At 41.2% G+C, this 15,583-nt stretch overlaps 1 protein-coding gene across 13 annotated transcripts in view; it reads right to left on the reverse strand.

Moving 5' to 3' along the window:
- Positions 1–15,583, reverse strand: part of ctnnd2b (catenin (cadherin-associated protein), delta 2b) — a 1,542,927-nt gene that overhangs the window by 209,820 nt on the left and 1,317,524 nt on the right. For 8 of the 13 annotated variants that reach the window (XM_069906986.1, XM_069906993.1, XM_069907003.1 and 5 more), the window contains one exon: positions 6,319–6,438. The exons of the other annotated variants lie outside the window; for them this stretch is intronic. In XM_069906986.1, the coding sequence (XP_069763087.1) occupies positions 6,319–6,438 (120 nt within the window). The remainder of the gene's footprint in view (positions 1–6,318; positions 6,439–15,583) is intronic. 13 annotated transcript variants of the gene reach the window in all.

Below are 15,583 nucleotides of genomic sequence, written 5' to 3' on the forward strand. Positions count from 1 at the left end.
ATTCCTATATCCATGCCCTACCATTTCCTATGTACGTCCTTTCTTGGTTTGTCCTTCCAAAATGCAACACCTCACACTTGTCTGCATTAAATTTCATCTGCCATTTTCCTCAGCTGGTCCAGATATTATAAACAAAACTACGTCAGTGAAGTATTTCATATAGTGAAAGGCATTTTACAAATGCAAGTCTTTTTGAAAATCTCTTTAAAAATTACTTATTTAAACTGATAACCAGAGAATGCAAAAATAATGACATTATGCTGTGGTGAGCCTTTGATCACATCATTTCACAAACATCCTTTTAAACAGCTAATTGATACCCATCCAGTAATTGGGAAATCAATTCTGAAATTAACATCCTTGGTAATCCACAAAAAAAAATCCTTGGACAAAGAGTTTCTGATGGGTAGAAAAATCTGCAGCAGTCTTTATTAAAAATAATTTGACATTCCATAAATTCTTGGTTAAGCTAATTGGCCACAGACTATCAAACATCTGACAATTATCTACAATAACTCATTTTAGTTGTCCAAATAATCTTTGAGAATACATAATGATGAACTTGAGTGATTAGTATAATCTTCTACCACATGTTTTGGTTAAATCATGCAAGCTTTATTTTATGATAAGATTTGTTGATGTTACGATGCATTTTAATTTGGTTGGGGAAAACATCTGTTAACATATTTCCTGAATACTTCACTGTGGAAAGCAAATGACTGCAGTCGTTTTTTTAATCCCCCCACAGAAAGACCGGTGAAGTAAGGATTGGTCTGTTACATATTACTTTAATTTCAATTTTTAGTTGCGTGCGTGCACTTAAATCTCTCCTCGACAATGGAAGTTGTTATAATATTTCCTGCAATCAAGATGCAAGGGGTCCAACATTACAGATGAGCTGTGCATCTGCATAGGGAGACCATCTGCCTTCACAAATCAACCTTACTATATTCTCCAAAGATAATTCTAGGCAGGTTAAAAAAAAATTGCAAGTGCTGTAAAGGCTCATCAGGTCAGCCAGTATCTGTGGGAAGAGAAACAGAGTTACTGTGTCAGATGCATGACTTTTGGTCAGAACAGCAATCAGCGGACAGTTGTTCATGGGAAAGATGAACTCAGTTTCTCCTTTTGTGAAGCTGCCTGACTTGCTGAGTAGCTCGAGCACTTTCTGTTTGATTCTCGCATTAACAACATCTGCAGTTTGGTGCTTTAAGAAAGGTGAGCAGTTTGCAAAAATTATGCCAAAAACCATTGCATGTGTGCAGTTTTAAGGTAGCACATTTTTTTTGTTCAGATTGCAATTTGAGTGAATCTTTCTCAGGACTTTACCACAGGGAAACGTCTCCTCCTCCTCAGATGGGAATTTTCTGAAGTAGAGTTCAATGCACCTTTGTCGCTACATCAAGCACTTCGCCAATATCACAAAGGGTTAACTCAAAACTGTGGTAAAATAGACATCCTGACAAAAAGGCTGCCTAAATATTGTCTTTTCAGTCATTGGAAGCTCGTGATGAAACACTTCATGTGGTCATTAGTAGCACAATTGCCTCTGGAATCACCAGATTGTGGTTTCAAATTGCAATTCAGAAAAAAAATAATCTCAGCAGATACTCCACTGCGAAACAGAGGGAGGGTTGAGTCGTTCAAACGAGGCTCATTTGCTCTTTCAGGTGAACAGAAAGAAGAAGAAATTTATTCCCACAAAAATCTCATGAACGCATATCACATAAACCGAAAATTAGATCAATACTGACACCGTTTGTGGGCGCTTGTTGTGTATAATTTGACTGCTGCTCTTCTAGAGTTAGAATTAACAATGTCTAAAAAGATTTAAATCGATAAAAATCTCTTTGGGATATGAGTGAAGTTCTCAAAGATACTAAATAAATGTAGATCTTTCTTTGCTTTATTTAAAAAAAAAGTTCCTGAATGACCTCATATTTTCTCCAAATGGAGCTGCTGGCCTTCAAAAACCATCCAGGATTCTCCAGAGATGGAAGATCTTCCAGGCCACTGGTGCAAGCCATCCAGGAGAAAAATAAAAGCAATATTAAAATTGATTTACTTCCACCTTTTTATTGACTAGATGTGAAAATATTGGTGCCGGGAGGGAAAAGACCAGTTGGCTGACACCAAAGTCAAGAACGAGATAATGAAGAATCTATTGACTTTGGAATTGGCACTTGTTGGTTGAACCAGTGGCAGCAGTGTGTGACTGGATTGGTTGGAAGCAGGATATTCTGGAAAATGCACACCCAGTGTTGGCAGCCCTACCCCTCACCATTTGCAAATACTTCCAACGTAGGATTAGTCCTGCCCATCATTTTCAGAGTTATGCAATAGAAGAACATAAGAACTAGGACCAGGAGTTGGCCATCTGGCCCGTCAAGCCTGCTCCACCATTTAATGAGATCATGGCTGATCTGATGACAGGGTCATCTCCACCTTTTTCCCATATTCCTTAATTTTGTAAAAAAAGATATCCAACTTTGTTTTAAATATATTTACTGAGGTCACTTCCACTGCTTCATTGGACAGCGAACTCCATAGATTCACCACCCTTTGAGAAAAGAAGCTCTTTCTCATCTATCCTAAATCTATTACCCTGGATCTATGACCCTTAGTTCTGGTTCCCCCCTACCTCTATCTTATCCATGCCTTTCATAATTTTACATGTTTCTATAAAATCCCCTCTCTTTTTCTAAATTCCACCAAATGTAGCTCCAGATGCTTCAATCTCTCCTCATAGTCCAGCCCTGTCATCTCTGGTGAACCTCCTCTGCAACACCTCCAAAGTCAGTACATCCTTCCTCAAGTAAGGAGACCAGAACTGCCTGCACGACTCCAGATGTGGCCTCACCAGTACCTTACGCAGTTGCAGCATAGCTTCCCTGCTCCTAAATTCAATCCCTCTTGCAGTGAAGGCCAACAATCCATTTGCCTTCTTGATATCCTGCTGCACCTGCAAACCAACTTTTTGCGATTCATGCACAAGTGCTCCCAAGTCCTTCTACACGGCAGCCCACTGCAATCACTGGCCATTTAAATAATATTCTAATCTTCCATTTTTCCTTCCGAAGTGGATAACCACACATATAACACCATGCCATTGGCTTTATTGCTGGTACTATTATCGGCTGTGGCCTGTTATTTCATACAAGCTCAAATACCAAAAGCAGTTATAAGTTGAATCTGGCCAACTTCAGCTAAAGTGAGTTAAAATAACTGGACAACACACCATAGTGCTCCAGGAACCATTACACCCAAGTAGGAAAAAGCGCTTCAATTTCACCCTTCACAGTTCAAAACTGAAGAGGTGCATTTAGATAAAAACAAAGTGTTTATAGACATTTGTTGTAATCTACAAAACTTGTAACCCCGTGTGAACAGATCATAGACAATAGAGTGGTAGTTACTCAGTTGGTTTATGAATGAGCAGTCTCGAGGATGGCAGTCAAAGTCGTGCCTCTCCTTTGCTTTGAGCCATATTAATGCCTGCCTGAGAGAGCTGATGAGCTCTCTCTCTGCTTGAACGTTTCATCTGAGAGTGAATGTTTCTCCCCCTAACACCTGACACTGCACTGGAACGTCTGCCAAGACTCTAGTGGCATCTCAAAGAAACAAACCAAAAATTACCCCAAAGCATCATACACTGGCTGAAATCTTCGGATTTATGAGAGAAGCTTTAGAAGAGTCTAACTAAGAAGCAGTGAATTTAAAAAAAAGAAATTTATACAGAAGCATGAATTTGCCACACCAAATATAAAGGCATGGGTTGTCCTATTGACTGGGTCTGAGGAAGAATTGGCAGATGACTTATTTTGGTCAACTTAACATCATGATTTTCATCCTGCATTGTTCAAGAGTTCTGCTTATTGATTCTAAGGATATTGGTATCAGCTAATATCATTTATCATTGTGAAACACGAAAGCCTGCAGCAAAGCACAGAAATGCTGGAGGAACTCCACCAGTCTCCCAGCATCCACAGCTAACATTTCGGGCCTGAGCCCTTCTTCAAGGCAGGCGGCTGGATTAAAAAGTTGGGGAGAAGGGAAGAAAGAGGCACAGGGAGGACCAACAGACCAAAGGTGTTAATTGGGCATGGATGGGACACAGGAGAGGGGGAAGGTGACGAATGCTTCTCCCCCAAGTTTCGTCAAGACCATTGTGCTCCGGGTGCATTCTGGCCAGAGCAGCTGCTCTCTGATAGTGGGGGCATTCCAACAATGACAGCTTCCTGCATCTGGACCCAGTTACTCAAAGAATAGTGATATATGCCCAAATTAGAGTGATGTATGGGATATAGGGACCCAAGTGATTTCCACTTGGTCTTTAGGTTGGCAGACAATAAGGTTTTGGAGTTACTGGCTCAAAAGAATTCATGAATTAGTGTGGTGCATTCTATGCCTATGGGAGTATGGCTGTTTAAGGTGATATTCAACAAAGTAAACACACAACATTCCTAATGCAGAAAGGCAGCACATTAGATACAAATATAAAGCATGAAGCAATCATGAAAGCAGCACCCCTCCCCACCATACCATTGCATATTTTCAAACCCCCACTATGCTGCATGCCCAGAGTTTGATGAGGAAAGAGTAAGGCTGCAGCTTGGTGGAGCTAGCAATCCGCTGCATGTTCCCTGCATGAGAGCAGCACCAGCAATGAGCGGGGAATGAATGGCAAAGCTCCGGAGATGCACAGCACGCAAAATACATTTCTCAGCTTGTCACTAAAAACCAATCTGCCACACCCCCCACCTCTCTCCCCATAATTCTGCCTCAAATGCACCTGCCCTGCTCAGTCCCTTTTGACACCTTTAATTCTCCAAACCCTCATCTTCAGGAACTGCTCTCACCTCGTTCTCATTATGACAAACTAAAACTGGATCAGCCTCATCACTGACGCTCCCCGGAGAACAAGGCTTCACTCAGTTTGTCAAATCTGAACAGAATTTGGAAAATACCTCACTGTTCTAGCGATCGTAGATATCAGAGTCAAGATTACCCACATGTGAGTGAATTATCTGTTCCAAGAAGCAGTATTTCCGATTGAAATAGGTGGGATTACCACCCTGCTCTTCTTAGCTTATTCACCTTAGAGTCCAACACAGAGCAGCCATTCTCAATGGGGGCCATACTTCTCTCCCGGAGGTGGGGGGGGTAGGCACAGCACATTTAAAGGGGGACGGGGCACACTCTGAAATCGTAAAATATTTTTTAAGAAAAGTGCGGAAGAAATCAACCATCCTTAACTGCTTCACAGGGAAGGGGGTGGAACATAAAAGTCTGGAGCCACTGTGATTGCAAGAAAAAAACAAAAATGCTGGAGGAACTCAGCAGGTCTCGCAGCATCCATAGGAGGGAAAGGTATATATGGGGAAGGGGCCCATAAACTTTGAGGGGGGGGGGGCATAACCCAAAAAGGGTTGGGAATGGCTGGCATAGAGGGTTCTAAGAGGGTGACGCATTTTTCAACGACACACAGTCTTCAACTGCAGTCATTCCTGAACCCCGGAGTCTCCCTGAGAAGTTGGACTGCCAAATGCAAATATAGGTGGAAAAAGCTACTGTTGTATGATCATTAACTGGCCCTTCCACTCATTGTTAGAGTGCCAGATGATGATATGACTCCTTCCTGGTAAGTGAACGAATACTGGCCCTTTGCGCGACATTACCATTTCTCCTGTGATACGCTCACTTGCTCCGATCAGTTCTGCCTAATCCTCATGCTCATTGCCTTCATGCCCACGTGCTGGTGCTTCCATAGTAGTTTGTGAGAGAAACATGAAATACTGTATTGTCTGGGCATTGCTGTATTAATAAGGTAATCAGTGCTACATCTTTGCCTCAAATTAACATTTGTCACAGAACCTGATGCAACTTAAGTTTCCCTTTTTTTGCCTGTTTGTCATAGATGCATAACACTGATATGGTTGAGAGAGGTGTCATATCTCATAAAGACTTGAAGTGACAACAATGGAATTCTTGAGCTTATCTTTGGTGTCTTTCCACGAGGTCCCTTTAACTGAAACAATATCTTATAATGACACTAGCCAAAGAGTGGTTATTGAGCACCTATTACAGTTGCAGCTGAGATAAAATGCTTCTAACATTTGAAGTTGTGAGCATGCCAACACTTTCAATTTTAAGTTGCAGCTGTAATGTAGTGCCACAGACATGCATAGTCAACACTAAAAGCATTGCAAGGAGATGTGAGGATGTGACTTGGGCTTGCAGGAGTTTTGCAATAGACTACCTGGTAGGATGTTGGAGGGTACAAATCGGGCCATTAACCATTAAATTGGGAAGGCTTACCTTGGCAGCTTCCTTAAGTTGTGCCATCTTCTCCCACATCTGTTCCCAGGTGTTTCAGGTACTGCACGCTGGGTTGGGCCTGACCGCCACTTCCTGCAGGGTATGCTGCTTTGCTGAACTCTGGAGTGGCAAACAGAGCAACCCTCCTCACACCTAAGTCATACAGGAGCACCTTCACTTCATCAGTTATCGCGCAAGGGCATTTTGAATACCATTCCCCAGCAAACCGTCCTGTTCCCTGCCTTTGCCTTTCTTACAGGTAGAAGCTCCTCCAAAAAGACTTCTGGAAGGCCAAAGCAGGCTCCAAATCAATTAGTCTTTTTGAAGGCCGCTAGCATGTGTGTCACCTCCTTATTGCCGCTGTGTTCCACTGTCTTCCTTTAAATGTTGGCAATCCAGTGTATAACTGGAATAGGGCGCACACACACATGATTCTGTCCCCATTTTCAAGATGCATACGGCTCTCATTTCACATTTCTGTTCTTAATGTCTACGTCCATATTTTTAATTGAAGTCACCAATGCAAACTTGCAAATTCACTTAATTATTCGGTACATCAGTCTATGGCGGCAGTGATATCGAGAGATGTAAATAGTGGTGGAGCTTTACGCAAACAGTTTCCTCATGAATGAGTTTATCGTGAAAGCTACAGCACAGAAATTGCTCCAAGCTGATGATTCACCACATGCTCGTCAGAGCTTGCTTTCCTGGAATCTCTGGCAGTCTGGAAGATGCTCTGTACACCAGGCCTCCCCTAACACTGCGCTGCCCTGGAACTGGAGACTGCCCTGGTTGGCTAGCAGTGAACATTTCCTGCAGCTTTGCAAGAAAATTCTGAAACACTTTTGTTAAAATTACTGATCAAACCATGTCTGCATTCTGAGATTTACAAAACTGCTGCACCTGTTGCTATACTCTACAACAGTGGTCTTCAAATGAGACACACAAAAAAACAAACATAGCAAAATGGATCAGACCTTAGTCAGAGACATGACAATATTTTAACCTTATGCTGGTTGCACTCGATCATGCTGGTAACGGGGAAGACGACATAGGAGGACATAGTTGGAGTATGGGGGTTGATCCTTTAATTGGTCTTATAGAGCAGTGGCTCTCAACCTTTTTCTTTCCACTCACATCCCACTTTAAGTTATCCCTATGTCATCAGTGCTCTGTGATTAGTAAGGGATTGCTTAAGGTGGTATGTGGGTGGAAAGAAAACATTTGAAACCACTGTTTTAATTGTCCCTCATTGGCTCATTATGTGCATGGTCTCAGAACTCCAAAGAAAATGGACCATTTCTTCAAGCAAAATATTTCAGTAACAATTGGGACTAGAGCAGTGATTCTCAACCTTACCTTCCCACTCACATCCCATCTCAAGCAATCCTTACTAATCACAGAGCACCGATGGCATAGGGATGACTTAAAGTGGGATGTGAGGGGAAAGAAAAAGGTTGAGAGTCACAGCTCGATAAGACCAGATAAAGGATTAACCCCATATTCCAACTATGTCCCCCTACACTGTCTTCTCTTTTACCAGCATGGTTGAGTGCAGCCAGTATAAGGTTAAAATATTGTCACATCTCTGACTAATGTCCGATCCATTTTGCTGTTTTTTTTTTGGTGTGTGTCTGTGCCTACTTATAGGATTCCTACTTGCATTTTGGACCTGAACCTTGAACAGGAGTGCAGCCACTGCTTCTAACCACAATGGGTGTGGATAGGGCGAGGAACATGGCTTCTACTGGAAAGATTGCCAAGCGAGTGACAGGGCCTGGTGTTGCAAGATCCTGACGTGGTGCAAGAAGGCCAAATGGCAGGGGAAAGAAAACACAGAGGATCCATAATGTCCAGAGAACATCAGGCCCTGAAACACAACCTTCCCATTAATCAAATTCCAATAATTTACTGACGACTTCTTCATATTTGATCTTTCTTACTGAACAATGAAGTACAACTGTTCCAAAGTGAAATGCCCCACAGATTTGACCCTAAGTGTGGAAAAAAAACTGGACACCAATTTCATTCAGAAAAATTACACTGACTTGAAAGTAGGCAGCGATTTTCATGATTGTCAGTGCTGCAAGCAAAAATAAATTACAGTAGCCAATGAGCACTCGGGAAGAAGTTACAAGTAATGAGCTAATCATGTTGTTAGTGAAGTTGATGCAGGGATAAATTGTCGGCCAGGACCACAAATTCTCTGGGATCGTTCATATTCAGATGACAGGATAAAAGGAGAAGTAGATTTAAAAACTGATCCAAAACATAAAAGCTCTTCAGGACAAAGCATCGCACTTAATTTCAGTACAGGCGAGGAAGGAAACACAAACCCGCAAATAAAAGGTGAAAAGTGCTGTGCGACAAACAAAACAAGGTAGGTAACAACAATAAAAGATCATGCAAGAGAATTATTTGTTGCTTTGTGGAGCATTGGATTTGAACCAGGCCAATGCACCTCAGCTGTGTTATATTTCCAGTAACATTCATAATTTCCATTTATGATGACTTCAGGAGAACCAGAGAGAAAATTTACGAGGGAATATTTTACAACTGAATTTTTCGATGGAAAGTATACAAATCCAGGTGTCAGCAATGATTGGATGGTCAACAGGAAAGAGAGGAGCATTATAAATCACATTAGATCATTCTAGAGTTAAGAAATGGAACTCCCTTGTTCAAAGTTTGCTGAGATACTGAATAATTGATTGATTGATAAATACTCAGGCAGCTTAAGGAAACCAGTGAGGTCAGACAAAATTCATTCATTATCCAAAACATAACAGGGTTGAAAGGGTTTTTGCTGTCTCTGTCTGAAACTGTCTTGAACCAAGAAAAGCAGCATCACAGTGGCCTCGGCTGTGAATGTAACTGATCACTTCCGTTATGAGGAAAACCTGACTGCAAAATGTGAATGCTTTAGAGCACACATGTCAAACTCAGGCCCGCGGGCCAAATTTGGCCCGTGATATAATTATATTTGGCCTGCAAGATCATATCATATTAGAGCTGGCCCGCTGGCCGCCGCACCAATATAGCGCATGCACAGCTAATACTACAAATCCCAGAATGCTTTGCAAATGCATTGGCGCCAGCCCATCAGCCCGCTAATCGCCCCCACCTCCTCTCTTTACTATCATGGGCATCTGCGACTTGTCGCCCAACTCACATGTAATAAACCCCTTACGAAAAATGGCCAAACGAAAGACAGAAAACAGGACCTTTCAACACAGGTGGGAGGTAAACTCTGACCCCAGAGTTTGATGAACTTGCATCTAAGAAGAGATGCCAAGTATCTGGTTTAGACCCAGGTGCATCAGAGTAAATCACAGTGTAGCAAGCTAAGCTTGGATTCATATTTTCTTTGGTTAACTTTGGACTGTTCATAGTTGAAAGATTAGATTTTCATTCAAGCAAGTTGTTATTTTTTTGATTTGTTGGCTTGTGAAAAAAAATACATTTAAAAGGAGTTTAAAGGCTATAGAGAAATATTATTTATTGAATATTTTATTTCTCATTTGTTAATGTTTCTTCTGGAAAGAGTTTAACCAAAACTATTATTAAACATTTATTTTAATAAGAAAAAGTTTAAAATTACATATGTTGAAAGAAGAGAAAACATGCAGATGTTGTTGGAAATGTTCAATAAATATTTAGTTTGGCCCACGACTTAGTCCAAGTTTTTAATTTTGGCCCTCTGTGAATTTGAGTTTGACATCCCTGCTTTAGAGGATCCGATGGTCAAAATAAAACTTATAAATTCAGGACTCAGCAAGCGGGCAGCACGGTTGGCGTAGCGGTTAGCCAACGCCTTTACAGCACTAGCGATCAGGACTGAGGTTCGAATCCCACGCTGTCTATAAGGAGTTGGTGCATTCTCCCCGGGCCCCGGTTTCCTCTCACCATTCGAAATATTCCGGGGGGGGGGGTGGGGGGGGAGGTTAATTGGGTGTAACTTGGCGGCATGGACCCGTGGGCTGAAATGGCCTGTTTCAATACTGTGTATCTAAAGTTAAAATTTAACAAATTTAAAAATAATTGTTCATACTGGAATATCCGCAGTCTTGTTTACCCAGGTATAACATTAAGAGGAGTCAATCGCATATCTGAACTTAACAAGGCTGGAGTCTTAAAGCCACAATTATCCTTTTACTGCCAATACCAAAAGCACTACACTTAAACAAGGAAGTTTCATGGTTTAAGACCATTCCCATTTGGGGGAAAAAGAAGAATAACTTTAATTTGTTTGATTAAAAGGCTGACTATTAATATTGTCTATTTATGAAAGCAATTATAATGAAATATTGATTTGACCGTGCTTTTTAGCTAAATGGAAAGCAGCGTTGTTTCATCAACACCATTCATTATAACGATGTAATCTGGTGAGGAATCTATTTATTTCGTCCACTTATCTACACTGGAAACAATCTCGCAGTAAGAAAGGGGACAGAATGAGAAAATGTACATTTAAAAAAAAATTGTTTTTAAATTTAGACTTACGACACGGCAACAGTCCCTTTTGGTCCACAAGCCCGTGATGCCCAATCACACCCAATTGACCTGCACCCCGGTAGGTTTTGAATGATGGGAGGAAAACGGCGCTTCTGGGGAACACCCATGTGGAGAACATACAAACTTCATACAGACAGTGAGGGGAATCGAACCCCGGTACTGATCACGGGCGCTGTTAGGGCGTTGAGCTAACTGTGCTGCCCTGATACCAAAGATGGTCAAGACCCTGCACGAGCACCAAAATGGCAATTTTCTCTTCTCCTCCACAGGTGCTGCTTTTGACCCATTGTGAACCTTCAGCGGTTGTTTTGCATTTTTGCTCCAGAGCCCAGCATCTGCAGACTCTCGTGCCTCCATTTTAACAGCATGACTCGTATTCAATACTAACAGGCCTGATATTTCTCAGGTTGCACAAGTCAACCTTCATAAACCTTAGCTAATCAAATCTCGTTCCATGACTGCCATTGAAACAAAGGCTTGGTTTTAATAATTCTGTGATTAATTGCAAAGTCAGAATTGAAGGAGTTTGGCTGTAAGTTAAATACACCGGTGTAGAAACTCAAGACAGAAGTATTTGGAATGCACTGAGTTTGGGGCAGTGAGCTGCCACTCGATAAACATATTGAATTGGCAGGCATGTGGCAACTGAACCAGAGCTGGCTAATGGTCAGAAAGGTTGCAGTGCAGCGTTGGCGCTCTGTGAGTGAGGAGAAGACCGACACACACTCCAAAGCCTTGGAAAACGAGACTGGTTTATTGCTTTGGCCGTTGCGCTTATATGGGCCCCAAGCGCTGATGTCAGGGCCCCAAAACATGGGAGCGCCGGCCTGGGATTGGCTGGCGTTCCCGCCAGAGTTCTCCATCTTCCCGCTGTGCGGAGGTCAACTGGGACAATGGCAGGTGTCACCCCCACCAGTCCGTGCATTTGCCGGCCATTTTGCGGGCTGCTCCGTGTCTCCGCACACGGGCCATTACACAGCAGGATATTCAGGAACTGGGCAAAAGTTACATTTTTTGGAGATTGGAGATAATATATTAATAGCAAGATTTGACTCCATTAAAATTAAGCTTTGCTCTGTTGCTTAAATGACTTACAACCATGCTAGGGCAAACAAGGAACACTCGTGTGTAAAGTTTTCAACTCCAGCTTAGCACTTGAGCCATTTGCATTCATTTGTTTGATCAGCCAGGTAACATTATTATTACAGACTGTTAATTGTGAAGATTCTTTAATACCATTGCTGCAGAGGTTCCTCCATAACGACAAAAATGTTGAACCTGTGCTCATAGATGGGATTTCCTTTAATAGCCATGTATTTAAATGTTTTTATTATTTGACCACATAATAAAAATATAAACTGCTGGAATACTCAGCAGGCAAGTCAGCATTGACGCAGAAAGAAATGGAGTTAAGATTTCCCAGGGGAGTAGGGGTGGCAGCGGCCGAGGGGATTAAAACAAAAGATTTCCTCCAATAATAACCACCTTCATTTTGCTGTCCTCTATTTTCTTAGCCTTCTGCTAAGTTCTTGGTACTTGAATTCTTTCTGATTATTGAACATCCAATCCTTCCTCTTTCTGGGAAAAAATCCCCTTGCATTTATATCTCAAGAAGTCTCAATAGTCTTTACATCCAATGAATATATTGTAAACATCTTGGTTGCTATTAGTAAAGAAGCAAATGTCTACTATATATTGCATTGGGATAATTTAATAAACTAGGTTTTATACAAGTGTATTGCATACAGCAGAATTAATTATTCTTGTTCATTAAATCCACGGCTTATCCTGTCATTATAGATGCGCTGGGAAAGGGCAAGCACATCACTTGCAGCATCCTAATAATCCATTTGAAAGCTCTTAAGTGTTCAACAGGAAGCAGATGAGACACTCGAAATACCACAATTGGCAGCACAATAGAGCAATATAAATGGCAGCACCTGAGTAGCCCTCCAGGGACCCAGGTGTGATTACTGGGGCAAAGGTGCTGGAAGCACCTTTTAAGGTGCAGGGGATCGACCCATTAAATCGCCAACCCGGCGATTTCAGGGGGATCCCACCCCTGCGATGATGCGTCACACACTCACGGGAACTATCGGTACGTCTCCCCCACGCCCCCCACTGGTCGTCGGGCGCCATCCCCAGTCAGTCGCCCCTCCCCCCGTTAGTCATCAACCCCAGTCAGTCACCTCTGAGATAGGTCAAGGACCCGATTGGATTAGGACCACGCTGACTGGGTCGGACCCTTTCAAGCTGCCGTGTGAGTGGGGCACTAACCGGACAAATTGCCCAGCTAACCCCATTCTACATGGCAGCTTGAAAAGGCCTAATGTCTCACAGTGCTAGGAACTAAGCTCAGAGTGGAGATTTGCATGTTGGCTCTGTGACTGTATATGGGTTTCCTCTGAGCTCTCTAGAGTCCAAAAATATGCTGACTGGTAATGCTGACCGCTCTTGGCCTGTATTCATTGGAATTTAGGAGAATGAAGTGGGGGGGAGGGGCGGCAGAGGAATCCCACTAAAACATTTTGAAAGTTGAAAGGTGTGGACAGAGTAGATGTAGATGGATCAGCTCATGATCGAATGGTGGGCAGATTTGATGGGCTGAATTCCCTATTCCTGCTCCTATGTCTTATGGTTTTCATAATCCACTAGATAATTTCCCCCAGCGTGTAGGTGAGTGAAAGAATCTGGGATGGGAATGTGGGGAGATTAAAATTTAACAAGTGTAAGATTTGCGTAAATGCTTGGCCAGCAAGAACCCAGTGGGACGAAGAGTCTGTATCACTCCGAGACCCGTCAGGAGACAACTTAAACTGGCACCCTGCTCATTTTAGAAAGGAAATCGAGAGGAGTCTCATTTATCATAACTCAAACACCAGGACATCAAAAACTGTGTTACTGTTAACAACTACAATGTACTAAAAGCCTCAGTCGACAGTAACAAACACAGTAATTATCAGCCATTAATGAAGAAATTACAAGATGACTTAGAACATTGGAAAGAATTGCCACTAACATTGATAGGGAGGGTAAATTGCATTAAAATGAATATCTTCCCAAGGATACAATACCTATTTCAATCGTTACCAATCCCTTAACAGAGAAATTCTTCAATGAACTAAAGAGAATAATAAGGAAATTCTTATGGAAAGGGGGGAAACCGAGGATAGTGTTAGATAAATTAACAGAATGGTACAAACAAGGTGGCTTGCAGCTACCAAACTTTAAAAATTATTATAGAGCAGCACAATTAAGGTATCTATCAGATTTTTATCAAACAAGGGAAAAACCAGATTGGACCAAGATAGAGCTAGATAAAATAGGAGAGAAAGTACCAGAACATATACTTTATAAGTGGGATGACAAACTGGTGCAATATAGAAGTTCACCAGTACTGCACCATTTACTCAACATATGGAAGAAGATTCATGTAGAAAGGAAAAAAACAAATTACCAACTACCAAAATTATTATTGACGCAAAATCAACTAATCCCTTTCACAATAGATAACCTTTCCTTTAGAGAATGGGAGAGAAAAGGAATTAAAAGAATAGAAAATCGTTTTTTGGGAAATAATTTATTAACATTTGAACAAATGAAGTAAAAATATGGAATAACTCATGGTACAATGTTTGCATACCACCAACTGAAAACCTACTTAAAGGACAAATTGGGAAGCAGACTGAGATTACCAGAAGGAAGCAGCTTTGAATATGTGATTACAGACACAATGATAATTAAAAGATTTATAACAAACATGTACATCAAGCTGTAAGAGAAAGAGAATGATGAAATAAGCTATAAACCCAAACAAAAGTGGGACCAAGATCTAAATATAAAGATAAAAAATGAAATATGGGAAAAGTTATGCTCTGGAACTATGAAAAATATAATAAACACGAGGTTATGCATGATGCAATATAATTGGTTACACATACTATATATCAAGCCCCAAAAGTTAAATAAATGGGACCCAACAGTATCAGATAGATGTTTTTGTTGTAAGAAGGAAACGGGAACAACAGTACATGAAATTTGGGCATGTGAGAAAGTGGAAAAGTATTGGGAAGATCTAAATCAGGTATTAAATAAAATCACAAAAAGCCACATACCAAAAAAATCAAGAGATCTTTCTTCTATGTAATATAAGAAGTATGGAATTCAGCTTCAAACTGGCTGAAGCACAATAAAGATTTATTATGATAGACTTAGCTGAAGCAAAAAAATGTATAATGTCATCTTGGAAATCAGAAGAGAGCCTGAGAGTACAGCAATGGTACATGTAAATAAATAAATGTATTCCACTGGAAAAAAATAACATTTAATTTAAAAAATAAAGTCACATTGTTTGAACAAATTTGGGAACCGTACATGGAACACAACAGAGAGGGCTTACTGTGGACCTCCACCCCCTAAAATGGTAGAATAAGAAGAGGACAAAATGAACTGACCCAGTGTGTAAAGGTAGATGACACAATTTTCTTGTTTATTTTCTTTGTGTGATGACATTGTTTAATGGGTTTATTATATTGTATATGTTGAACGTTTAATGGGTTTGGAGGGGGGTGGGAAGGAGGGAGGGAAGGGAGGGGGGAGAAAAGGGGAGAAAATGCCACTGTGTATATTCATGAGGGAAATGTTTGTGTGTATTTTGATTGATATGGTTCATAGTGTGAAAAATATTTTTTTTTTAAAAAACAGGAACAAACACTGGCTGTAAATTTCATTGCTAATAGGCTGTAACATT

Source organism: Narcine bancroftii, chromosome 1, assembly GCF_036971445.1.
Source record: "Narcine bancroftii isolate sNarBan1 chromosome 1, sNarBan1.hap1, whole genome shotgun sequence".
Classification (NCBI taxonomy): domain Eukaryota; kingdom Metazoa; phylum Chordata; class Chondrichthyes; order Torpediniformes; family Narcinidae; genus Narcine; species Narcine bancroftii.